This window comes from Petromyzon marinus, chromosome 16 (genome assembly GCF_048934315.1).
Source record: "Petromyzon marinus isolate PM22_M1 ecotype Great Lakes invasive population chromosome 16, UKy_Petmar_22M1.pri1.0, whole genome shotgun sequence".
Classification (NCBI taxonomy): Eukaryota; Metazoa; Chordata; class Hyperoartia; order Petromyzontiformes; family Petromyzontidae; genus Petromyzon; species Petromyzon marinus.
The window spans coordinates 4321594-4348088 of NC_133682.1; the positions used below are offsets into that span (position 1 = coordinate 4321594).

At 50.7% G+C, this 26495-nt stretch overlaps 1 protein-coding gene across 1 annotated transcript in view; it reads right to left on the minus strand.

Annotated features, from left to right (window-relative positions):
• FAT4 (FAT atypical cadherin 4) overlaps window positions 1–26495 on the minus strand; it is a 130038-nt gene that overhangs the window by 19636 nt on the left and 83907 nt on the right. Inside the window, exons 9-14 of the mRNA XM_032955021.2 lie at window positions 25147–25772; window positions 24070–24396; window positions 23411–23585; window positions 6462–6642; window positions 5408–5658; window positions 69–4433 (exon numbers count right to left, since the gene is read on the minus strand). Of these exons, the coding sequence (XP_032810912.2) occupies window positions 69–4433; window positions 5408–5658; window positions 6462–6642; window positions 23411–23585; window positions 24070–24396; window positions 25147–25772 (5925 nt within the window). The remainder of the gene's footprint in view (window positions 1–68; window positions 4434–5407; window positions 5659–6461; window positions 6643–23410; window positions 23586–24069; window positions 24397–25146; window positions 25773–26495) is intronic.

The window sequence follows — 26495 nt, forward strand, 5'->3', positions numbered from 1 at the left end:
TGTACACGGTGCATTTACAATAATTAACGGCTTGCTCGTTTTAAAACAATTACGTGAAAACGCCTAACCTGAAAATCCCGCAGAACAGTCGCAGGCGAAGCCTCCCTGTGTATTGTGGCACAGGCCCCCATTCTGGCATGGTCCCTCCAGGCACTCGTCCACGTCCGTCTCACATGCTGTCCCGGAAAACCCTGGCAGGCAGCGGCACGCAAAACCACCTGGCAGGTTTTGACAGGAGCCACCGTGCCGGCAGGGCGTTGACAGACACTCGTCCATGTCGGCCTCGCACCAGGTCCCAGCGTAGCCTGCGGTGCAGGTGCAAACTGCCGGTTCGAGGACCTCGTGCGACACCAGAATGACCGAGGCGCTCTCTACGACCGTCGTCGTGGGCCCCACGGCCAGGCGCTTGGCGCAGTGGCCGCCGTTGGCGCAGGGAGACGGCGCGGCGCAGGGGTCGACGTTCGCCGCGTCCACGACTACGCCGCTCTGCCGCTGGATGGCGTCCGAGTTGGAGGCGAAGAAAGCAGCGAGGATGTCGGAGCTCAGGTACCTTCCGCCCGTGTGCCGCCCCGACAGCAGCAGGTGAGTGGCGTTCCCGTAAACGAAGGCGGCGTACAGCTGCACGCTCGCCGCCTGACTGCCCAGGCGAGCATCCGACGCCTGCACGAAATCCCGCAGGTACTGCCCGATGAACTCCCTGGGCGTCTTGGGCCTAGACAGCCGAAGCAGCACGCTGCTCTCCAGCGTGGCATTGGAGAACGAGCCAAAATTGACACGGGCGGTGGTGGTGGCCGGTGAGTGCTTGCCGTCGCTGCCGCGCACGCTCAGCTCGAAGCGCCCCTCGGCCGAGCGCGGCTGTGAAATGAGACGGCAGGTGTTGGGCTGGAAGCTGAAGACGTTGAACGGGCCAGACGTCAGATCGCAGTTGAATCTGTCGGAGATGTCCGGGTCCCTGGGTCGGACGTCGCCTATAAAGCCGCCCGGGAAGGGGCTGCCGAAGTAATTGACGTGCACGCGCACGTCGCGGGCCTCCGACGGGTTGTCATTTTGGTCAAGCACGGACAGGTGAAGCGTGACAGTGGAGGTTAGTGGCGGCGAACCGGCATCAGCGATCGCAACCGGCAGGTGAAATTCCGGTTTCTGTTCTCGGTCAATTGGACGCGCCGTCTTGAGCAGCCCACTAGAGCTCAGACTGAAGTAGCCGCGCCAGGCTGGGTCAGAACCGAGGAGCTGGAAGGTGTACGGTCCCTTGTTTGGCGGAAGATCTGGGTCACCTGCTTCCAAGTTGAGAACCGTCATCCCCGCAGGCTGGTTCTCCGTCACCTTGGCTGACGAGGTCAACAGGAAGGGGCCGTTGTCGTTGACGTCCTCCAGCGCCACAACGACCACCGTGGTGCCAGTCGCCGGGGGTTCGCCCATGTCCACCGCGACCACGGTGAGGTTGTACAGCGGCACGGATTCGCGGTCCAACGGGGAAGCCACGACGATGAGGCCGGTGTGCGCGTTGATCGAAAACGCCCGTCCCGCATTCCCGCTCTGGATCAGAAAAGAGAAGGTCCTCCAGCCGGGCGGCGAGTCGAAGTCGTGGGCGCTGACGCCGACCACGTGGGTACCGACGCTCGCCGCCTCGCTCACGCGCCCGTGGTAGAGCGCTGACGAAAACACGGGCGGGTCGTTGGCATCGGTGATGGCCACATTCACGAGAACCTCGTCCACGTCGAAGCCGCGGATGCTTCCCGCGTTTTTGGCGATGACCCGGAGCGTCGCCGAGGCTTCCCTCTCGCGATCCAGCTGGGACGAGACGATGATTTCCCCCGTGTGCTCGTTGACGGAGAAGCCCTTGCTCCGGCTTTCGCCGAAGAGCATATAGAACACCGTGCCGTCGATCCCGGCGTCACGGTCCGTGGCGAACACCGAGCCCACCGGCGCGCCCACCGGCGCCGACTCGGAGACAACAAAGTTGTACTCCCGCTGCACGAACCTTGGAAAATACTCGTTCACACCTGTGATCTGCACGTGCACCTGTGCCGTGCTGTAGTGGAATGTATCCGGATAATTAAAAGCCCGAACCGTCAGTTCGTACGTCTGCTTTGTCTCGTAGTCGAGGAAGCCCTGGGTGGTGAGAACACCTGTTTTCTGATTGAGAACAAATAAATCTGCTTCCCCATCATCCAGGCTGTACATTGTCACAGCGTTGCTTGGTGAGTCGGCATCGACGGCGTCCATGACGAGAACTGTCGTTCCACTCGGTGCGTTTTCTGGAATGACCGGGTAGTAGTCCGATGCGTTCAGCATCGGCGGGTTGTCGTTGACGTCCGTGACCGAGATGCTCACCCCGCTGCACTCAGTCTTCGCTTGCCAGCCACCGTCCGCGGCACAGACGCTGAGGTTGTAGAGCTTCTTCGTCTCGTAATCCAGTTCGCCCACGAGCAGGATGTCCCCGCTCGCCCGGCTGATGTCAAACAGGCCGCTGCCGTCCCCGCTTGCGATCGAGTAGACGATCGCCCCGTTCACTCCGGCGTCCGTGTCCGTCGCGGTGACCCGCGCGAGCGACGACCCCGCCGGGTGGTTCTCCGGAAGGCTGAGTTCCAGCGGCGGGTGGGCGAAGCGTGGCGCGTACTGGTTTTCCTCCGTCACGCTGATGATCGCCGTGGCCCGCGAGGAGAGTGGCGGACGGCCCCTGTCCCTGGCTTCCACGGTGATGCTGAAGATGGACCCCGCGTCGCCGGCGAGCGAGGCGCGCAGGTGCAGGAATCCGCCGGCATCCACGTCGAAGCGGCGCGACGCATTCCCTCCCACGACGGAGTAGGCGATTTGACCGTTGACGTCCCTGTCCGGGTCGACCGCGCTCATGTCGAGAATCCTCGTGCCCGCGCGGACGGTGGCGGCGACGGGCGTGGAGTAGCGCTCGCGTAGGAACCGGGGCGCGTTGGCGTTCGGCACGACGATGTTGATGGTCACCGTGGCATCGCTGGAGAGGGGGGGCCTGCCCCGGTCCATCGCGGTCACCACGAAGCTGTACTTGTTGAGGTTCGCCCCGCTGCCGCCGCCCGCCGGGTCTCTGTAGCGGAGCGGGCGCACGCTGTGGATCTCTCCGGAATCGCGGCCCACGCGAAAGTTCTCCGTCTGCGACCTCATGAAGAAAAAGACCTGGCCGTTGGCGCCGTCGTCCGCGTCAGAGGCCGAGACTCGAGCGACGAGGGCCTCGCCCTCGGACGGCTCCGGGAACTCGATGTAGTAGGCCGTCTGGCCGAAGCGCGGCGCATTGTCGTTGACGTCGTCGACGACGATGGTGACGTCCGTGCTGACCGTCCAGGCCGGGTCGCTCGCGCGGACTTTCACGGCGTAGCCGGAGCGGTCCTCGCGATTCAGCCGCCGGCTGACGGTGATCTCCCCCGTGCTTGGGTGGATGGAGAACGGGAGGCTGGGGTCGAGCAGCGAGAATGTGATGGCGGCGTTGGGTCCCTCGTCCGCATCCAACGTGCTCACGCGCAGCACTGGGAAGCCGACCGCCGCGTCCTCTCGCACGTGGGCGCTGAAGATTTGCGTGAAGCGGGGCGAGTTGTCGTTTTCGTCGGTGACGGATATCAGCACTTTCACGGTGCAATGTTGAGTTGGAGATCCTCTGTCGGTGGCTTTTACGGTGAGCTCATAGCTTGCTACGTTCTCCCGGTCCAGCGTAGAAACTGACCTTATCTCGCCGGAGTTGGGGTTGACGCGAAACACGTTTCCAATGTTGCCATCGATAATGCTGTAATCGACCTGCCCATTTATTCCCGAGTCCTTGTCCACCGCTGTAAGGACGACGATGGTTCTGGGGGGCGTGTTTTCCGGCACCTTGGCCCAAAATCTCGATGAAGAGAACTCGGGAGCATTGTCGTTGATGTCCAAGACGTCCACCTCCAGCTTGAGGTAGGCGGAAAATGGAGGGAAGCCCGAGTCCCTCGCCTCTACCACAAGCTCATAGTGATGCTGGTACTCGTGATCAAGAGCACGGTGAACGGACACTTCCCCGGACTGTGGATCGACAGCGAAAACGTCGCCGAGGTTCCCCCCGCTGGCCAGGTGATAGGACACGGGCCCCGCACGCCGACTTGACCTGGCCGCCACCACCGTGATGGTTGTGCCGGGGGGCTGGTCCTCGCGAAATGAGAAGGACCTCGGGCCGGGCGCGAAGCGCGGGAACTCGCCGGCGTCGCGGAAGCGGACGGTGACGGTGGTGACGGCAGACCTGGGTGGTGCGCCGCCGTCCGACACGCGCACCGTCAGCGTAAGGTCATCCCGGGGGCCCTGCAGGGCCCTGGCGGCGTGGATGACGCCCCGCCGGGGGTCCACGGAGAAGCCGGCCGAGGCCGAGCCGCTCAGCGAGAAGCGGAGATCCCCGTTGGGGCCGGCGTCTGCGTCGCGGGCGGTGACGGCGAACACCGCAGTTCCTGCCAAGTGCCAGGCGAACGAGAGGGGTTCAAGTGGCACGCAAAAACGGCGGTCGATTGCGAGTGAAGCGGAAGTTTGTTCTGCGATTCAATCCAGGGTGCGAGAACGGCGAGTAAGAATAATGCTTGCCCGGGACGAATTACGTAAATATCACAATTGTAGAACGAAATTGCAGTAATTATCGTTAATTATTAATTTGCATGCTTGGAAAAAAATTACTTTAGGCTTAATTGCACCTAATAAAGGCCTAACTGGTGAAACATTTAAGTACATTATATTTTTCACTTTTTGCATACAGCTAATGAATGTGGAGAAGTGAGAAAACGTAATTAGATTAAATGCCCTTTGTTACACTTAATGAGAACCCATTAAGGGTTATTACTTCCTGCATTATGTAGCCAAAAGTACATGGGAAAATGTCTTTTGTCATACAATTTAGCTACAGATGCTGTTAAAATGTGAGATGTGCCATAGTACATAATGGCCTTCTTTTAAGACCGCTGATGCAGGAATTTTAACAAGTGGATGGCATGTTTTGGTAGTTCTCAGAAAATATAACGATGGAATGTTATGAGTCCAACCATAAACTCAAATTCACCCAGTGACAAGCAAACCAATTAGCAGCCCATCCAACAAATGTAAAATGCAGCATCATACTCAGCCTTCCCCCGCACCTCCTGATTAGCACGGTTGGCTACGTGCGGTGCGAAAGAAGTTCAACATACGTACATGTGTGCAGCAAATTTTGCCTCCCCACAGTGCTGATATTTATACAGTGCTGGAATTTACTTATTTATACTAATTCAAGGTTCAGTTTACCTCGAGCAGACTGAGAATCAGTTCAAATATCACTTGCGTAGCTTCAATAGATCATAGGGAGAACGAGCACCCATTAACGCTTGCACCGTGGAATTCTACACAGGGCGGCACACACACGCGTGCGTGCCTGCGTGTACCGCATAGTGACCCATACCGGCCGGAGCGGACGAGGGCGCGTAGGCCACGTAGGGGGCATTGAGAAACCGCGGCGTGTGGTCATTGACGTCGGTGACGGCGACGACGAGCGTGGCGGAGCTGGAGAGGCCCGGGGTGGGGCCCCCGTCCAGCGCCGTCACCTCCAGCACGTAGCTCTCGCGGCCCTCCCGATCCAGGCTGGCCGTCGTGATGATCTGCCCCGTGGATGGGTTCACGGAGAAGTGCCCGTCGCCACCCCTCAGTCGGTAGCTGCTCTCCACGCACCCACCAAAAAACGAATGAACGCTTCAGCACCGATTGGTAATTCTCGGTCGTTGTGCGGTGACCTTATACTATCGGTTCTGTTCCATGATCATCATCATGATGATCAGCAGCAGCGGCAGCAGCAGACGTCACCTATCCACTGTATGTATGTATGTATGTTGAGCTTCTTTCGCACCATGAGTAGCCAACCATGCTAACCAGAGGTGCGGGGGAATGTAGGCCTCCTATATGGATGTAGGCCTCCCCCAGCCGTCGCCATCTCTCGTGGTTTGGCGATGCAACAATCCAGCTGTCTTGTGCACAATGGATGATCGCGTAACTCCTCCGCAGTGGATATCCGCTCAGGCGTGTTCATTTCTTTGCCTTCCACTCTATCGTTAGTACCGACCACATCCATTCTCGTGGCGTATCCTGTACGAGCCCGCTTACGTTTCTTAACAGTTAATAAGATAATTACGTTATTTTCTCAAAATTACATTCGAGAGGCAGCAAGTGGAACACGTAAATCATAAGGCAAACAAAGGTTCTTTTGAAATATATACCTTAATGGAGTACAGCAAAACAGTACATTTTCAAGCAATACACACGTTAGTAATGTGGAATCGTGCCACTGAGGATGTGGTGGAGCAGGTGAATTTATCTTGTCCTTTGGAGAGAAGCTTTGCGTATCACACAGATTGAGTCCTGTGTGGGACATTCCCACCCATGGGTAAGTAGGCCAACAACGGTGAAGGAGCGCGCCTCGGGTCCCCGACAAAGGTCACGGCAGCGGTGCTGCCGGAAGGCACCTGATGATGGCGTTAAGTCCGGCGTCGGCGTCCGTGGCGTTGACGAGCGCGACGTCGGAGCCGATGGGCGCGTCCTCCGGCACGGCGGCCCGGAGCTCGGCGGCGCCGAACCTCGGCAGGTTGTCGTTCTCATCCTCCACCAGCACGGTCACTGTGCCGGTGCCCGTGAGTCGGGGCTCGCCTGCGCACCGCAACAAACGCACCCTCAGTAAAATGCTCTGCCACGCCGTGTGCCGACCAGTGCCTTGAGAGTAGAAAAAAGCGCACGACGCCGGATTGCTTACGCAGCTTGGCCTGCTACTCAAACACACATTTGGAATAATTCAGTTGGAATATACATGGCAGTTATCGTCCCACGCCAACTCCCCCCACCCCCACCCACTGCAAAAACTTGACGGGATCCTCCTACGAAGGAGTCATGAGACTCAGCGTGGCTTTGCTGGCTCAAGAAGCAACCTATTAATAGAAGCAAGGAGTAAAACACACACATTGGCACACTCCGTAATGCATAAAAAATTGAATTTACGTGGCATTGAAATGTAACTACATCTCTAGACGCCGGATTCAAAATGGGGTTATGGGCTGGAAGCCGGGGGCCTCTCTGGCTTGTGCGCCCCAACTCAGTTCCACTGCCTGCACACTCGATGTCTCCACCACCGGGTAAAGTGGACAATGGTGGAGGTTGTCCGTGAACGTATCGTCCATTATTAGGAAATTCAAATTCGATAACGTGTTGTGCTCATGTGATAAAATTATAGGCACAGACTTGGTTGTCTGAAAATATGTTAGTACGAGTAGTTGTTAGCGCACCGCACTACAAATCCAGACATTTGGCTAAACATCAATGATGAGTGATGTTCAGTGGAGCACCAACAATTCGAGGATAAAAAATAAAAATATAAAAATAAAATAGCAAAGATATCATTATTTCAATTCCCGTGCGCGTACAGAGGGAATATGAATTATAATGTATTTCTCAACATTTCTGAGAATGTATTGGTTGGACAGACGACTGGACGGACCAACCGAATAATTATGCCTCTGTTTAACAAAATACGCTTTAAAAAACATGAAACGGAAAATAGCGGGAAAATGTGTCCCAGTTTACCAAAAACCTCAGCCTAGTACTGCCCTTGGGGTTTGTGGGTGGGGGCGCCGATTGCACGATTCGCCTAAGGGCCGCCAGCTGCTGAAAACTAGCCCAGAGCCGCCCCTGGTGATATCTGAACCAGTTCTGCCCACCACTTTCACCAATTTGCACTGACCAGCGTGGTGAAGTATAACGAAACAACCCCCATGACTGCCGCGGCATGGTGCCACCGTCATCCAGCGGCGGGATGACAGACGGCTGAAATTCCCTAATGTCAAATCTACGCATTTGTGGTACACGTCGTATCGATATTTGAGAGAGTCCCAGGTGCCTGCCAACGTCTCGGCTGCGATAGTTTACAATGCCTCCGCTCTGCACTATTTTGAGGCTCACTCAAGTGTTTTGTGTTTTTGGCAAACACTTAATCTTTTACATAAGCCCCAACATTCAACCATGCAGTTCAAACTGCTATCTAATCCCAATTCTTTAATGATAGATAATTGTCCTCATGGGCACCCTGTATATATTCTGCAGAATAATGATTAATTTCTCACAGAACACCTTTCAAATCCATCCGTTCATTGATGTGTATTCCCGCATAAGTGAGAACTTAAGCTGGATCAGAGTATGGCATATATACACACACAATGTATACAGCTTGAGACTCGCGAACGTAAATGGCGGGATAATCTGGAGTTCATCTCTTTCCATTGCCCGCCCCATGAGTTTGGCACAGATCCTGATATTATTTGAGCGCTATCCCATTTTGGCAATTACGCAAGATCTGAACAATGCACCGTTGGAATGGCACCGGCCATGCGGAGCACTTTCACTGGCTGGTCTTGTTTCTCCGCATGCATTTTAAGTCAGGCGTAAGGTTGTCAGGAATGCAAGATCTACACCCGTCGACTCCATCGCCCGTGGGATTATTACCACCTCCAGCCGTGTTGCACTCCAGAGATTGAGTTTTCACATTCTTTAACCATGAAGGTAAAGGTGCAGCCTTGTAATGTCTTGCTCAAGCCACTGCTGGAGGAAGGGCTTCCACTAGAGGGGGGGGGACCCGAGGGTAATTTGGCCTACTCTTCCATACTGGCCAAACATCTTGGAAGAGGTGAGAGCACCGCATACTTTACCCTCACCGCACGTGACCATCGACTGACCGTGGTTTGGTGTCCGTGTGCATTGCCGAACGTACACAGAGGCAGACGGAGTTAAGAAACTCGCACCGTCGTTTCATCTGCCACGCCGGGAGATCGAACCCGGCACGGCCTGTGGCCTACAAGCCCAGTGCGCCAACGCGTGGCGCCGTGGCAGCCATCCCTTGCGATCATCAAGATCAGCTGAGAATCCCCTATCCCTTCCAAAGGAGTAACACCAGGTGTGGTCAAAAACAGTCAACGGCGTGATGGACAGTTCTCCATGCATTTCGGATTATATGGATTGCCCACACCTGACATGGCTCATTCGGTCTCTTGGGCGTTCGATATGAGTCAACCCTTTGATTTGCCCTGCATCACGTGTTTATACGGGGGGGTAGGGGGAGGGGAAAGTTGTCTATATCATGGGGATTTGGTGTTGGAAAAAAAAGTATTTTAGGAATGCTGAAGTCTCCAGAAAACTTGGGCAAAGTATCGAGCTCAGCCTTGCTTTATGTTTTGTTTATTGGTATACATTCCAATGATTTCGATGTAGTGAGTTTTATGACCACGCTTTTCGTTCAATAGAGGGCGCTCTTAATTTTAATTGTGAACAGGTTGAGTTAAACATTCATTGACAACTGCCATCGCTGAGTGTACGGACAGTACAGTATACGAAAATGCTTATTTTCAAATCGACAAAGTGTATTTGTTCACTGCAGTTGTCAGGAAATGTTACGTTATTTTTAAACTCAAATGCATGCCATGTTGGTCATGTTCATTTTTGTTGTCAAATCATCACTGTGCCACCGCTGCATCATTCTGTTCTTTACCGTTGCAAAAATGTCACGTTGCACATTTATACATGCCGCTAAGTAGCTCACAGACACGGTAACGGGGCAAAAGCGCCAGGTGGTAGCTGCCCTTTAATGAGCCCACGCTCCGTACCGCCCCAAGAATCTGCGGATAAAGTAAATCCAGATACTAAAATTACGGGAATATTAATACTTAAACCGTTTATTGCATTTCTCTTTTGGTTTTGTGATTTATTGGGACTCGCTAAACAAGTAGAGGTATTTCATTTCGTATTTCCATGAGCCACCACGCATCGATTTCCTGTCGCTGAAGCGCAGATCGGGGAAGAACACTCGCTGCTTTCAGTGGTAGTCAAGGGAGCTTGAAGAGAGTCCGCTATTCCATGGCTAACATTATTACAATTCGTGTCCAAGATATCGCGTTGCCTGGTGTTTGTGTTGTTTATATACCGAATAAATTCTTTATTACGGTGACCACGGAATCAATTTATTTGTTAGCCTTCTGCCAACATTTTACACATTCTTTTGGCAAGACTGTGGGGCCCTGTCAAAATTGTAAAAAGCCAAAAAAATAAAGTTTAAATAAATAATTGCAACAAAGTATTTGGTCAACCCAAGGCAAAGCTCTGGCCAGGCTCAGTTTTACAAAAAATGAAAACGGTATTTTGCATGCACGTGTGTGAAAGTTTTTTTTTGTTTTGAAAAAAATGGAAAGATAGACCGCTTCATCAATTGTTGCCAACAACGTATTACTATTAATTTTATTTCTTAATTCTTCTTGGAGTTAAGGTAAACAATTTTTTTCACAAATTTCGCCAAAAAAAAGTTTTCATTATTTAAGAGAGCACAATAACATGCGGCCAAGGACAATTCCGATATTGTGCTTTTGGAGGAGAGCTCTAACCACAGCAGCCTTCCTAGGGGGTAAAAACAATGCAGAGGGCCCACACAGCTGCGGCAGTACGAGTTGAAAAGCCATTAACGAACAGTTTGAACCGTACCTCCACCCACTCACTCCAGTGTCCAATTGCCCCCCAGCTCCCTCCTATGCCCCTGGCTCCTGCCACCCATGCCTTCATTTACTGATGAAACTGGCTCTTGGGATCATATAAATGCATTCCAGCAACTGACGTTGGTATTCAACCGAATAAAATCAATGCAGGACCACACCCAGACGTCGATTTTTCTTGTGTGTGGCAGGAATAAATTGCGCTCGTGCATGCAATTAAGAATGAGGAATTAAAGCGCGCATCCGTCAAGTTTAATTCAAACTGAAAATCACAAATAACATCGCAAGCACAAAAACTGGGAAAATGAGGCACACACACACATACACAAGCTAAATTTACTAAATGTAATATTATACCACAATACTGGTAGAGCTTCCTAAAATTCGGTTACTTATACGCGTGATACGTATTCGACACTGCAATGCTTTATCTATCTGATTCCAGTCATCCTCAATTCACCAATGGATGAAATCCTCCCCACCCCATGTCGGTCACGGTGCAGTTTTAATCACAATTCACCACGCTGGTCAGGGCCCGGTTTGTGAAGGGTGGAGGAAGGGCAGGGCTGGTTCGGTTGTCACACGCCATTGATGTTCGCCGTAGCTGGGAATCGAGCGTGGGTCACCAAGTTCAAAGTACAGCAAGCTAAAGCAATGTAACAAGGAGCCTCAGATTGAGTAGAAAATAATATCAGCCGTAGCTTTTGTAAGCATACAATAACAATGTTTGCCTTGCGAAGGTGAGTCGCTGAATCGTCTTGATTTAGATTCGCAGCCACTCGACCCCGCAGAGGTCACACGAATGGCTTGCACACAAACATAAACAAAATATAAAATCTTACACATGCAATTTGACACATTTATCGTGAGTTTAATAACTAGCATTGACGAATGGTCAGACACATCGTTACACTTCTACAACTGCAAAGTGAGAAGATAATATCTTTTACGGGAAACATTGTATTATATAAGATAAAGTAGTTAATTGCTGAATTAAAATGACTCGACAAAATTAGGTGGTTGGGTAACTCGGAGGCCAAATCAACGAACAATGCTAAATTCCTAGATTCAATTCCAAACAGTCACTTTTGATCTAACTTTGCTCTCAAGTGCAGTGAATTCATTGTCTCAGCGTTGTCAACAACGACCGGACACCAAAAAAAATATATACCGTATCTCTTTATTTTTAACCGTAATTTGGAATAATGTCAACAGTCAAAATTATAAATAGTGGTTTGTCTGGTCAGACGATAAGCAGTCTCATGGCAGACTTTCTGAGAAATTGTGACCCTTATTGTGGAAAAGATAAGGAGCTCAATTGACGGATTTTTCTAGAAGAAAAAAAAACATCAAAATCGCTTCTGCGAGGATTCTCTGCCGAACAGGGTGCACTGCTCTGCGAGATTTCCTAAGGAATTCTTTGATAGCAAAACCGTAATAAAGCAGCGTGACTAGAGTCCAGGGCATTTCTTTGCAAAAAAAAATATTTCAATCTGTGATAGATTTTCAAATGCTGAAAGATTGCAATAAAAATGGAATTATTCCAAGGCTAAGCATACAAGAACAGTGTCTGCCTTGCGAAGGTGATTCGCTGAAATAATAATACCAGTGTGACAAGTGGCAAAGTATTTCTCCAGGTGCCTCTTTACAAATGTACACATGCCGCATTGTAACTGGCTGCGTGTCATAACTAGCTGGGCAGCACGCGTGGGTGTGATTTGTGTATTTATTCAGGTGAGTGTTGGGTGTTTCGTGCGGGCATGGTGTGCACATGCTGGCTTGAGTGTGTGCCCGTGTGTATAGAAAGCCATGGAAATATTGGGGCGGAGGGGGGCGGGGTAAAGAACTAGAAAGGCTAAGAAAACTGCAAAGCTACTTAAAATGCATTGGACCTTGCTAGTGGACTCCACCTGTTGTGGGTGGTCATCTTAATCACCGTTACAAAAGCCCAAACATCTCCACATGCTGCAGGCACCTGCGGAAAGGCACGGCGGACAAAATGCCAAATGTTCCTCGATGCGTTTGTGCATCCTCTGCCGTCTGCTTCGGTCTACATTTCTCCGCATTGATTCCAACTGACGCGATCGGCGTCGCGTCACGAGATGAGGAATCGATTGTACGAGTCTCGCGGGGCAATGCTCCCCCGTTGGTGTATCAAGGCGAAAGGCTGCAAGGGAGATTTCTTCGCAGAACTTCTTGTCAAATAAAATCTAAGCGTGGTATTGTTACCCCGCCGCACAGCAGGGGGCGCACGTTCACACACTCTGCTATGAGATTGTCATTCACAGAGCTGGATATTCGCCAATTTAAGTGTAAAAAAAAAACTCAATTTTGTCTGCTATTTTTTTTTTGGTGCAGTTATTGGTGACTCCCTTCACTTGAGAAATCGGTTTTAATCATGGGTGGCTGCCCGGATTCGAAACCCAGGATCTCAGCGGTGCTTGCTCAGCGCTCTGACCTCTAAACCACCAGCTACACTCACAAGTGTGTACCTTAATCATGCTGTTCCAAGTCATTGTTAGTACAAGCATTTAGTGAGCTTCTGACAACCACACAAGTGTGATTGTGTTATTTCAGTTGGTGCTGTTTAGGTTTCAAATTTCAGTTTAAGTGTATTTTAACTACCATTAAAATGTACTTTAAATTCCACGTCATATCTTGATAGGCATTGGGGGTTTTTTTTCTGTTCAATACTCGCCAAAGAAACTCAGATTGGGTTTCCGAAGCGCGCGTTTTATCTTTAACGCTGCGATCAATGTTTGCGCGTCAAGTTAAAGTCCTTCAAATTGTATCTGGCCATGTCCTCACCCTCCAGACACACCGCGATGTGGAAGCATGACGAACGAACGGTGAAATCACACGAAACTTGCCCGCGGAGCGTCGCGGCATACGCTTCCCATCTGCACTCAAATTGCTCGTTGCATTGTATACCTCTGCACAAACGGCGTGGAACCCCTCATTAGTGAGGCTGCCGACGACACAAGGGCCCCATTGTTGCAATGGAGGAGGGGGTGGGTGGGTGGATGGGGGGCAAGTCAGGCTCACTCCTGCCTCCCGCTGAAAAACACCAAACTCCCCCCCCCCCCCCCCCGACTCCATCCTGTCTCCCACACTCTTGCGTATTCCTCTCCGGGCCGAGAACGCGGATGGCCACCGCGTGAGATGCACGTACTTTCGGCAAAGCTGTCCCAGTTGCGTTTGGATCATTACTGCAGCGTCAACGAGTACAAATACACAGGCATGCAAGCATATAAGACGAAGATCCCAACCTCCCCCACCCCCAACACCGTATAACTTTTAGCAGACTGTAGGAGCAAGTGCCATTAGCAAGCACCTATGAAGGCCGGCACGGCATTCGAGAGGGTGGGTGGCAAGCACCACGCCCGGCCGCCTTTGTCCACCTCGCACAAGGTACTCGTTTGAGGCCGAGTCGACCATTGGTCGCTGGCCGTGAGCGGGAATCGAACTCGGGTGGCCGGGTTCGAAGCGCAGCGGGATAACCCCTGCGCCGCCGCTCCCCCCACACACACACTGACACATGCACACGACAGCACTCTGCGACGTGCAATGGTATCCTACCACTCATCACCCGTCCAGCAGGCCCCTCGTTCCACTGAACACTCCGGCACTCGCCTCATGCAATTTCTCTGCCAGAATAAACACCGCCTCTCAGCAGGCTTTTGGTGGCTGAACATTGGTAAGTCTGATTCTTATAGATATATAAAAACACATGGGGTCGGTAGCATAGTTAAAGCACTGCACTATATATGTACGTTGAACTTCTTTCGCACCGTACGTAGCCAACCGTGCTCATCGGAGATGCGGGGGAAGGACAACAAACTAAACACAAAAAGCAGTTCAGAGCAACATGAACTCAGCGACCTGAGTTCGATGCCCGGCCAAGGCTGACTTCAGTGGCAAGTGAATTCTGAACCATTCCTGCACCTTTCCCATTCACCAATCTGCACAGACCAGCATCCTGAAGAGCGATCAAACAGCCCACACGACTGACACGGCATGGGGAAGCCTTCATCCAGCAGTGGATTGACAAAGGGCTGTGGATATATTATGATGAATAAAAACACATACGTGTGCCTATGACCAAATCATCCAGAATGCACCTCATCTCATGATATCTAGGAATCTAAAGAAGGGCTGAGCCCTATGATAATGCTTGGATGGGTGGCCATCATGCTTAACAGGTGCTATAGGCTGTGGGACAAAATAGTGGGTAGCACACGAGAGTGCTGTACTGCATCACGCACGCTCGCTGCCTTCACCAACCTGCAGTGATCACCTTGGTGACGTATGGTCGAATAACCCTCACATGCAGCGCAGAATGGAGATGTCCTTATCCAACTGTGGATTGGCAAAGGACTGGGACATCTACATATATATGTGCAGAGCGTGTGTGAGAGAGGATGCACGTAGGACACATTTTAAGGCGCTTTGTTTGACAGGAGCTTCACGGGGGGGGGGGGGGGGATGTTGCTGTGCATTCCCAATTGAGTAATTTTCGGGTAATGTTTCTCGTTTACAAATTTGGACCATGATTCCGGCACACAATTGCCTACACTTTTGTTCCAATAACATCAATGGGATCTTGAAAGTCAGCTATGAGGAGGACGGCAATGTGTATTTTTTCAGTGAATAGACCCCGCAGTGATGACCAGGGGTGGCCAGCCTGAATCGCTGGGCCATGTCAATGCCCCAAAGTAGTCGCAATGAAGGTTGAGATATCTCTTTGCACATTAAAGTCAATGTACGCGGAGTCAGGTTTTAACGCAAGAATAAATGTGGTGCGTATAGCATCGTTGGGTGCCCCAGTAGTAAATGTGACCACATGGGGTTCGCCAAGCTGTGAGTTAAAGCGTCTCGTGTTTGCCTACGTAGGTCTAAGAGCATTTTTTTTCTGTTGCTGGGAATTTGTGGCCTCTCCTGCATGGCGGATGGAGTCCGGCGCAAATATTTTAGCTTGGGCTGATGCCTGCATCACTGGTCTGGTCTAGCCAACCCAACTTCTAGGGGGGTAAAATACACACACAGACGCACGCACGCACGCGTTCAAGCAATGTCTACAAACTGCTGCATTGTTGTCTGCAGCTGCAGGGTCTGCCTTACCTGTCAGCCAAAAGCTATGACCACAGGCTGTCCCCGTGGTTGTGGGGAGCCCCCGAATGGCGTCAACTGATAGATTAACAAATCGGCGATTCATTTGGCAATTGTAAAAACGTAAGTCGCCAACAAGAGGAACGACACACTACAGGTATGGTAAATGCAGTCAGGAGTATGCGATAACAAAGCTCAGAGGTATTTGCAGTAGGTTAAAGGATACTGATTGATGTGTGTATATGTTACACACACATGTATGCTCTGTGTGCGTACGTACGTGCGCGTGTGTCGTGTCCGCATTGGAGAGCGGCAGTGTAGCGGTCAGCGCACTGCACTACAAACCCGGCGACTTGGGTTCAATTCCCGCTCACGGCCAACACCAGTGACGATTATCTGAACCGGTACTGGGCCTTTCCCTAGGTTGACTCAGCCTCAAATTAGTACCTGGTGCGGTGTGTAAACACCGCCACCAGGGAGACAAAGGCGGCCGGGCGTGGTGCCGGCCACCCACCCCCTTGTGTACTGTGCCGGCCTTCATAGATGCTCGCGAACAGCACCTGCCCCAACAGTCTGTTAAGGCTACACGGGGGATCTTTGTATGTTTTGTCGTGTCCGTATACAAGGTGCGGTGGCTTGGGACCCCTAAGTGGCATTTCCTGCTGGAGGCCACCAAAAACCTCGACGCCGCCTGTGGTCTTTCGTCGAGCAAACGAGGGCATGAGAAACGATACACATAATTGCTCATATAAAATGCAAAAATGCTTTAACTTTATGAAATACTTTGCTAATTCTTTTTTTTTTACAAAACATGCACTGGAAACTTGTCCTACAAATGTAAGCCACACTCAAGTGGAAAGCTCCGTAACCAATCACATATGGATTAATGGTTAACAGCCCGACTTTCCAGAACCTCTTGCTCACGCAGCAGAGGCACCGACGAGAGAGGCACCAGAGGCACCGCGCGCCACCTCCTGATTTATTTCCTGACCTCTGCTGCACCTGGGATGAAATTTGCCCGAGTTGCTCAGGTGGATGAACACAATCGTAATTTGTCTCACCTCTCGGGCGGTCGGACTGATGTTTGCTTTGTGCGCCGATTGAACAATCAAAAGTTAATCTAGCATCGTTAATCTTCGGATTTTTTTTGGGGGGGGGGGAATTCCAAAACAAAAATCTCAAGATTTGCTGGAGCAATTTGATTTATTTGCCCAAAAATAAATGTGCACGTGCGTTATCTCCTAAAGTAGAGTTGTCCACCGACATCGAAGCACTCTACTCTCCTTGGAATGCCCCACAACAGCAACAACAACAACAAAAATGTACATATAAAGAAGTTAACAAGTGCGCTTCACGATGCCAAGATTTTTTTCAATTTAAAAAAATAATAATCTTCAAACGGAGAATGTGCACCATCCACGTTACACGACACAGCACAATCGCGGCTCTCTGAAGGCCAGCCAGGCCTTGATTGAAACAGTCTGCGAGCTCGCACTCTCTCCGCATAGCACCAGCCGCTATTGACAAAGGGGCGCTCTTATTTTGGGTCTCTCTTTAATTCTTTTTTACTCTTCTTTAACTTGCTTGACGGCTCATGGGAATTCTCATCAGTCCGGGGGTGTTAACAAAAAAAAATATATAGAGTTCCTAAATTCTGCTGCGCCTAATCTGTGATCTCAAAGCTTCCTGCGCTTGAGCGGTGCTGTCAGTTTAGGCAAAGCAATGGGTGCCCCCTTTCCGTCGTTGCTGTTGAGAAGACTGAATGTTTCAGGTGCCTCCCATCGTCCAATGAAGAGTACCGGTATCGGTTGCCAGCCTCAGAGCAGTGTTTCTCCCCCTGCGGGTAAGGCATCGGGTATGCAAACCGTGATTTTTTTGGGCCGAGTTCAGTGCCGATCAAACAAAAGCATTCTTTGTATCCAATTATGAAACATTTTCATGCCTCATATAAGAAAAGAAAAACATAAGGTGGTGGGGGAAGCGGGCGATTGTGGGGGGGGGGGGGGCTGTAGGGGGAGGGCTGAAGAGTACAGAAATGAGCCTGTTAAAATTCAGACCCAAACTGTGAACGGGCTTTTCAGCACTTGCAATGGGGTTTTTTTTTGGGTGGGACGGTGGGGAGGGGGGGGGCGCCGGCTAATTAATTTCAAAGAGCTTATATTTGTTTTCCTTTGATAAGTGCTGTCGAGTGATGCTCAGGAGCAACGCAACAAACGGAAGGGGGCGAGGGTTTGGAACGGCTGGTGGGACACGGACTGTTGGGTGACAGCAAGGGGGTGCTCTGTCCTCGTGGGGTTTCTGGGGGGGGGGGAGCAACTTTCCCCCCACCCCACGCCCCACCTCTCTCTCTCTCAGCGGAGCGGAAACTGCGTGGCATCAGAAAATAGCGGCATCACCTTGCTCACCGAAATAAGTGGCCGGGGTTTAGGTTTCAGCCATCGGCATTCTTGGGCACCCCCCCCTCTCTCTCTTGTTTCTTACCACCGCCCGAATGCTGAGGGGTGGTCCGCGTCAATCTCTTATTTACAAGGCGCGTTTAATTATTTCACTACCGAATCATTTGCTGCACTCATTTATGCACTTAAATTTCCACTCGGTTCCATTCAATGTGAATGTGTTTTCTAATTACCGTCATGGCACGAGAATGTAACATTGTTAAAACGAGAACGCTGGTTGTAAATACGCAGACTTGGTGTGTATGTGTGTGCATATGTATACACACATGGATGTATGTACAGCCCATTCAAATCTACTTTGATTAAATAAATAAATAATGTGTACTCCTTTTTTATTAAATTAGAAAAAACCATAAAAGGTTAAATGTTTGTTCGGTCAATTCATTGTTGTCAGAATAGTAGATTTTTTAAAAATATATCTTAAAATAAATGCTTTGTACTATATAACAAAACTTTTCAAGATATCTGATAATACTAGTTGTCGTGTTCTTTTTCATCAACCATCAATTTACATCTCCTGCACAATTTAACAATGTTAGGATTTTTGATTTAAAGCTTTCGTGACTGCAGGGATTCATATTCTTGGTTCTTATTTTTATTATTTTATTGTTTCCCTTCTACGTGACTTTGCCGAAAGAACTAATGTTAGGATTGTTTTGCCACTGAGATTCCTGCACGCGTAGCATTCAAATGACAAGCTAGAAGCTAATGGAAATGTACGCAAGGTCAGACCACGATGAAATTAAACAAATCTCTTTTAAAGAAATATAAATGGAATCTTATTGCTAGCAAAATACGATATGTTTTTAAAACCAAATGTGCTTATGTGAGAGATGGTATTTCCCAAGCTTCGGTGGTTATGGGAGTGTATATTTACTCAGTCGACAAAACCAGCTTTAACGGAGTTTGCAATGCTCCACAACCACACTCGGATCTAACTGTAAAAGAAATGGCTCTGCACTTAATTCACACGAATTTTCAGACCTTTGTCAGTCCATTGACACACGCGTATGTTGCGAATGCCTCACCCATGCTACGTCGGCCACGGGGGTTGTTTGACCGTGCATGCTGCATATGTCACCCACCAACGCTATTAGCCATGGTTGGGAATTGAACTCAGCTCGAGTCCACTGCACGATGTGTTTACCGCCCAGCCACAACTCTCTGCCCGCTTCACACCGAATGAACGATCTGTGTTCATTGCACGGAAGTGAAAGGGGAGTTTATTTTGCGGCTTCATATTTTGTTCCACGAAAATTGAGTCACTTTTTCGTCAAGGGATCGCGAAATGCAATTCCACTGAGGCAGGCCAGGAAAGAACGTGCTCAGAATCAACGTGATTGTATCTGGCCGAGGTGTCGCTCTCTCCCTCTGCCGTGTGCTGGTGACACATTAATCAGACAATAGTTGCACGATAGTCGCATGATATTTCGAGTGTAACTTACTCTTTCCTCAGGTCCATAAATTAGCGTTTCTCGGTATATCTGTTCACAGGATTCTCCAGCCCTATCGCATTACCCACCCCAACTGCTGATTAATGAAAACCCTTCATTATTCTACCCTTCTGTGCCTGAAAGCGAATCCCCATTCATGAGCCCTCTCGCTCTAATGCAAGTAAATTACCTGCAGCTCCATAATCGGGATACCCTTTGAGATTAAGTGTTTCCACACTTTCCCACTGTACTTGCGTTATCACATCTGCGAAGGAATGGCCACAGAGAGGAAAGATGACGTGAAGGTTTGGCGTTGGGGTTTTGCCGACGATGCAGAAATTGCTTCCAGCTGTGGGACCTGGGTCCGGGCATGTGCTCTCTGCAAAGTGAGCCTCCTACTGAAATGTGTTGGCAATTTAAATTGATACGCGCGGTGTGCGCGCACACACACACACACACGCGCGCGTGGTGTTCATTTAGCAACCACCAGACCACTTATTTCATTCAGCACTGTCAATGGCTCAGTATAATTGTTTTTAATTATGGTCAGACTCACACACACACACACACGTATCGATATGCATGTCCTTTTTGCGCCAAAGTAAAATATCCCGCACGCACAAATACACGGTCGTTTCGACCAAGTACATCCAGCTTCACTGCGAAGGGCCTCGGGCAAGATTGAAATCACCCACTGGCAAGTAGCCATCAGACACTGCAGAGTGAAACCATGGCAAAGCAAACAGAAACCAGCCTTGCAAACGGAATGGGGAAGCGTGAACAAGAAGGGAGGGCCATGAAAGCGTTATACAACTCAGGTCAGATTTGGCAGACTCGATAACATAATGATCCTGATGAGGTCAGCCTAGGGCGCCGTGGTGGCTAGATGTTAACTACCTCGTCTGGTCTACAGGAGGTTGTGGGTTCCATCCCGACCCTGACGCCTGTTGTATATTTGGAGTTTGCGTGTCTTTGTCTCTCTCCTCGTGGTCGTGTGGATTTTTCCCCGGGTCCTCTGGTTTTATCCCTCCACATTTAGAATCAGGCGTTTAGAGTAATTGGCTGCTATCCACGTGATGATAAGCCACTTCGTTGAGCTATCATTTGCAATAGCCAGGTTGCTTCTGAAAAAGAGCGACACAGCTCAGTGGGCCTTACCTGATAAATTAGTAATAAAAAAGTAACCCAGACCTGGATTCCCCCTCTCAGGCACGCCTAGCTCGTGAGACGGTGTACGCCAGAGCACCCGGTGCTGGGAAAGAAAGGCTCGCGAAGCAGACCTTCCCACTCAAGGGCCGCTGACGGAAGTCACCTAGAGACACCGATGGCCACTTTGGGAGCGAGGAAATTGAAGGGGGCCCCCAAAAGTGTTGCGAAAATTAAGAAAAACAACGTCTTTGTTTATTTATATTTGTAAATGAGAATCTGACAGGGCCAGAGAGGCCTGAAATTTTGTTGTCACCGGGGACCTTTAAAAATCCCTTGTGTCGTTCCTGTTTCTGCTCATGGGTTTCAACTGAACCGTGTGCTCAAGGAAAGCGAGGAAACCCATCAATTGCCGACAAATGTTTGTGACTTGAACACGCAGCCACAGCCGGACGAGCCGAACCATCCACACTTGCAGTTCGCCCGGTTCAATTATCTTTCTAAACGTGAACGTTTTATGGGCTCTGACGTTTGTGTTAAATTACAGATTTCAGTCAACATTGCTCACGTGTGCCTCGTTCAAACTTTATATCAGCGTGGGCATGAAGCTGAAAAAAGCCCCCCCCCCCCGTACCTGGCAAGATTCAGTTCACCCACAGCTCTTCTAGCCCAGCCGTACAATGGGGCTCTTTTATTCGACACCTCAGGGTGTAGGAATCCGAAATCGCCAAATAATGCACCGACACAAACGGTGGTCACCAAACGTGCAGGCATGTGCTCGTACTTGCTGACCCGTGCCCCTTACTGGACATCTGGTGAACAAGGGCTTCGGATTATTGGTTCTTTCGGTAAAGTCACGTAGAAGGGAAACAATAAAATAATAAAAAATATAAAACAATAAAATTCTCACGACGTTTCGACTGCAACACAAGCAATCATCATCAGGTGTGAAAACCACAACAAGAAAAGAACCAAGAATATGAATCCCTGCAGTCACGAAAGCTTTAAATCTTAAGGGCTTCGTAGCTCATCGGATTCCCAAAGGCTGAAGAGAGATTCTCATTGTGCATGATAGAAATGAAGGTAGTTTTAATTTTTCTTGATATAAAAGATAAATGTTTACCCTGATTAAAAATGACCTTTAAAACACGGGGTGCCCGTAGTGGTAGCATACACTGTGAATGAAATTGTAATTACACGGTAATGTTATGCAGGGCCAATACAGCATCCACTGTTGGCTAGCTATTGAATAAAGACGGTTACCACATCGTGCTCTTAAATATGCCCTTCTGTGGCCATCTGGAATGCTCTTCCTTCCAACATTCGGAAGCCACTGCAGCTATGCACTTTTAAATCGTCTAGATTGAAAAATAATTTATTTTGCGTTTAGTTTGTTGTCTTTCCCTGCACCTCCGATTAGCACGGTTTGACTAGGTGCGGTGCGAAAGAAGTTCAACACGCATACATAGTATGAGGAGTTGAACGCGTGAGTTTCATGACTCTAAACCTCCGCATGTTTTCCACGGTGGTTAGCACGAACTTTTTGCCCAGATTTGGGGGAGTCGCGAGTGTTCGCCAACATCTCGGGTGTGATTATTTTGAATTCTTTCTGTCACGCGCTGCTGAAGATCAACAAAGCTTTTCGGTAAAAAAAAAAAACTTAAGCACACAAGGAATATGTTTCCAACATTTCAATCACACAGTCGAAACTGCTGTCTAATTATAATTCTTCAATAATGGATTATACCTTCATGGACATCCTGTAATTTTCGAATGCACGCGACTCCTCGGTTTATAGTAGCTTCGCTCAGAAACAAACAATTGCGCGTTGTGCGCACGTTATGGTAGGACACCGCTAAAGGTTACAACTTCCCAATGAAATCCGTTCCCGAGCACAAACACTTTCAATCATAAATCAAATCACGAACATTCCGAAAGCTAAATTGCTCCACTCCCTGAAGAATCGGGGGCATGAGTGCAGGACCACTTTAAAGTGACTCGACGCCTATTTGCGCTGAAGCCGCGCCCGCGAGCGCTTAACGAAGGAGCGGCACGCACGAGAGACGTCCGTAGAATCGAGCGGATTCGTGGGCGCTTAAGCGTGCGCGTCTTTGGATGCGGCCGGTAGGTTCAGAGGTCAGAGCGTGGAGAAACCAGTTCCTAGCGCCAAAAAAAACTTTCAATCGTAAATCAAATCGCAAACATTCCGAAAACGCCAAAATTACTCTACTCCGCACTGAGATCGAGCCAGCTGCCTGAGATTAAACTGGGTTCTCAGATATAGCGAGTGGATGGTTTCAGCCCCCGTCATCAATGGCCGAAAAAAAATTGGTTCTGCACTTAATTTGGCTACATTCCAGCTCTGGAAAATGTTTAATATCGGTCTGACCATCAAGTGATGAACATTACTTCCATGTGCAACTCAAGTAAATCTGAACTTAACTAAAGTGCTGCCTTCTATTGTATGGAACAGAGGTCACTTAATGGGATCTCAGAGGTAGCTCTGCGGTATATGCTTCCGTGGGTCATTATCTAACACGAGTTGCACTGCTCTGCGAGAGACTGGAATGGATGCATCACGTATGTACGTGTGTATATTGAACTTCTTTCGCACCGTACATAGCCAACCGTTCTAATCAGAGGTGTGGAGAGAGATGATGATGATGATGGAGAAATCGGAATAAAATTCTGCGAGCAGGGGATGGCGCGGGCGGGGGGGGTGGGGTGAAAAAAATCAAGAATCCGTTCTCACCACCGTCAGTGGCAGTGATGATGAGCACGTGCTGCGGCTGAGCCTCCCGGTCCAGGCTGCGCAGGAGGTGGACGTGCCCGTCGGGCGACACCGAGAACGCTCCGCCGTCATTGCCCCCGGCAGCTGCATACGTCACCTGGCCACTGGATCCCAGGTCGTCGTCCCTGGCAACCACCTGCACAATAAAAAGAGGGTTTAAGCGGGTTGGCAAAAGGTCACTGCGGCAGTCACTGCACTCGAGAACCCGGTTTCGTCGCAGGATGCTGAAGCCCCGATTCGGATCCAGGATCCCAGCAGTGAGAGCTCAACGCTCTGTGTTGTGAGTCACCCCAGTGACCCCTCGAATTCGATAAATAATTTCCAAGGCTTTTGGATCCTTCGTTGACGAATAAACAATCACGTAAAAAAAATGCCTCGCGTGGCGACGACTTTCATCCAGCAGTGGATCGACCGTGGCTGATGACGACGATGATGATTATGATGACGAACGTACAGTGAACTTGCTTTGCACCGTACGTAGCCAACCGTGCTAATCGAAGGTGCGGGGAAAGGACAACAAACTAAACACACGCAAAAAAAAAACTACAACAACAATGACAAAGCAAAAAAAAACAAATCTCCGAAGCTTGTCACGTGGTGAACTTTTCGCGCACCCTCACCTGCAGGATGAGCACCGGCGGTCCCTGGGTGTTCTCGCGCGCGTGCACCGTGTACGGCGACAGCTGGAAGGCGGGCGAGCAGTCGTTGACGTCGCTGAGCGTCACGCGGACGGAGGCCGTGTCGGAGCGCGCTGGGCCGCCCCCGTCCCGGGCGCGGACCGCCAGCTCGTAGGAAGCGGTGCGCTCGCGGTCGAGCGGCCGCGCGACCGCCAGGGTGCCCAACACGGGGTCGAGGCGGAAGTCCCCCGTGGGGTCGCCCGACGCGATGTCGTACCGCAGCTCGCCGTTGGCCCCCTCATCCGGGTCCCACGCCGACAACCGCAGGACCTGACGAGAGGCCGGCGGCAACGGCAAAGAGGTCAGGCTCGCGGCGGGGGGGTAGGGGGGGGGGTTAAACGCGAGGCGCGTTAGACTGGTCCACGCTGAAATCAGCACCACGCGGCGTTTTTTTGCGTGGTTCCAAAACGGCTTCGGCCGTGGATGCACGACGTTGTTCAGATCGTCATTTGCTAGCACACTGAGTGCACCATTTGGCGTTTCCGTGAAATACATTTTGTAAACATTCATCGGCGAAAATTTTTTTCATGTATTTGTCACAGAGACAGTGTGACAATGCTAATTGTATTCACTAACTCCCGGCAACACAGAGAAGCCAATGCAGAACCAACTAATGAGAATGCATGCGTTTAGACCCTTTAGATTATCTGCTGCTATAACTGTCCAAATGATAAGCCACTTTGTTGAGCTATCATTTGTGGCCAGGTCGCTTTTGAAAATACCTCAGTGGGCTTTGTCTGGTAGGATGGGGATGGTGTAGTTTGTGTTTGTTTGTCTTTGGGTCATTTGTTTACCTTTCTTGTACTTTGCACTCCTATCACGTGTTGTTTGTGTTGTTTGTTGTGGCAACGTTATTACCCGCCCCGTCTGGACATCTGTGAAAAAGAGCTTTTCAGCTCATTGGATTCCTCCTCCAGTACAAAGATTCTGACTCCGACTCGGCAACCCGATGACGTGGTATCCTTTTCACCAAACACCTCTCACATTGGCGCGTTTTGGACGGCGTGCTCGCCCGCTCACCTCCGTGCCGGGGGGCTCGTCCTCCGCGATCGCCGCCTCGTACTCGCGTCTCGGAAACCGCGGCGCGTTGTCGTTGGCGTCGCCCACGGTCACCGCGAGCGTCGCCGTGCTCGTCAACGGCGGCCGTCCCTTGTCGACGGCGAGCACCGTCAGCGCGTACGACTGCCGCGCCTCCCGGTCCAGCTCGCGCACGAGGCGCACCTCGCCCGTCACCGTGTTCAGCGCAAAAGGTCCCGGCCCAGCGCCCGCCCCACCGCCGCCCTCCTCCCCGTCCGTCGCCAGGGCGTACTCCACGTAGCTGTTGCGGCCGCTGTCCGGGTCGACGGCCTGCACCGTGGCGACGACGGCGCCCACGGGACTGTCCTCGGGCGCGAGCGCCGAGCGGGGCGACGTGAAGGCGGGCGCGTTGTCGTTGACGTCGGTGAGGATGAGCGAGACACGGACGGCGGAGGAGAGGCGGGCAGGCGGGTGGCGCGCCCTGTCGCTGACGCGCACCACCAGGTTGTAGAAGGACTGGCGCTCCCGGTCGAGCGCGCGGGCGACGCTCAGCTGCCCGTCGTTGCCCACGGCGAAGCGTCCCTCGGGGTCGCCGGAGGAGATGGAGAACTCCAACTCGGCGTTGACGCCTGGGGGAGAAGCGGCGAAGGTGACCGCTCGTCGTGAGGCGCGACACAGAACCGACCCATTGCCTAACGTTTGTGTCAAAAATTTAATCCATTAATACAAATATTCAAATTCCTATTAACAATTCAAATTCCGAATGAGAGAAAACAAAGTTTCTAATGAGATAACACAGATCCCTGTTACAATGTTTTATAACTCTCAAAGCTGTATATTTTCTTTGAGGTTTTTTTTTTCCCTTGTGAGCAAAGTAAATAATTGCACGGAGCTACAGCCACAGAGCAATGCTGATGTGTGCACAATGGAGTCGGGATGCAAAGGCGGGGACCCACAAGGCCAAGTCTGAGGTCGAGACCGAGGGTCATAAGGCTAAGCTGAGGTCAAGGCCGGGAGCTTTTTAAATCATGGCCATTGTCAAGGCCAGTCAAGGCTGGATTCTCTATGCTGAGGTCAGTGTCAAGACTAGGGCCACTTAAGCAAAGTCCTCAGACCAAGGCCACACCCTTGAGACCAAGGCCAAGGATGAGACCGGAGACATCGCTCTCTGACTGACGTCAAGGCCGAAGGACTAATCTCGAGGACTAAAGGCTGACGTAATGTCCGTTTGAAAGCGCCGTGTATGGATGTGTACGTCACTCTGCAGATAGGAAAAGGTGAAAATTCAGTCGTTCGAATGCATGTGCAACATAATATCCGTGGAGAGGTTTTACTGGGTTGGTTCCGCCCCT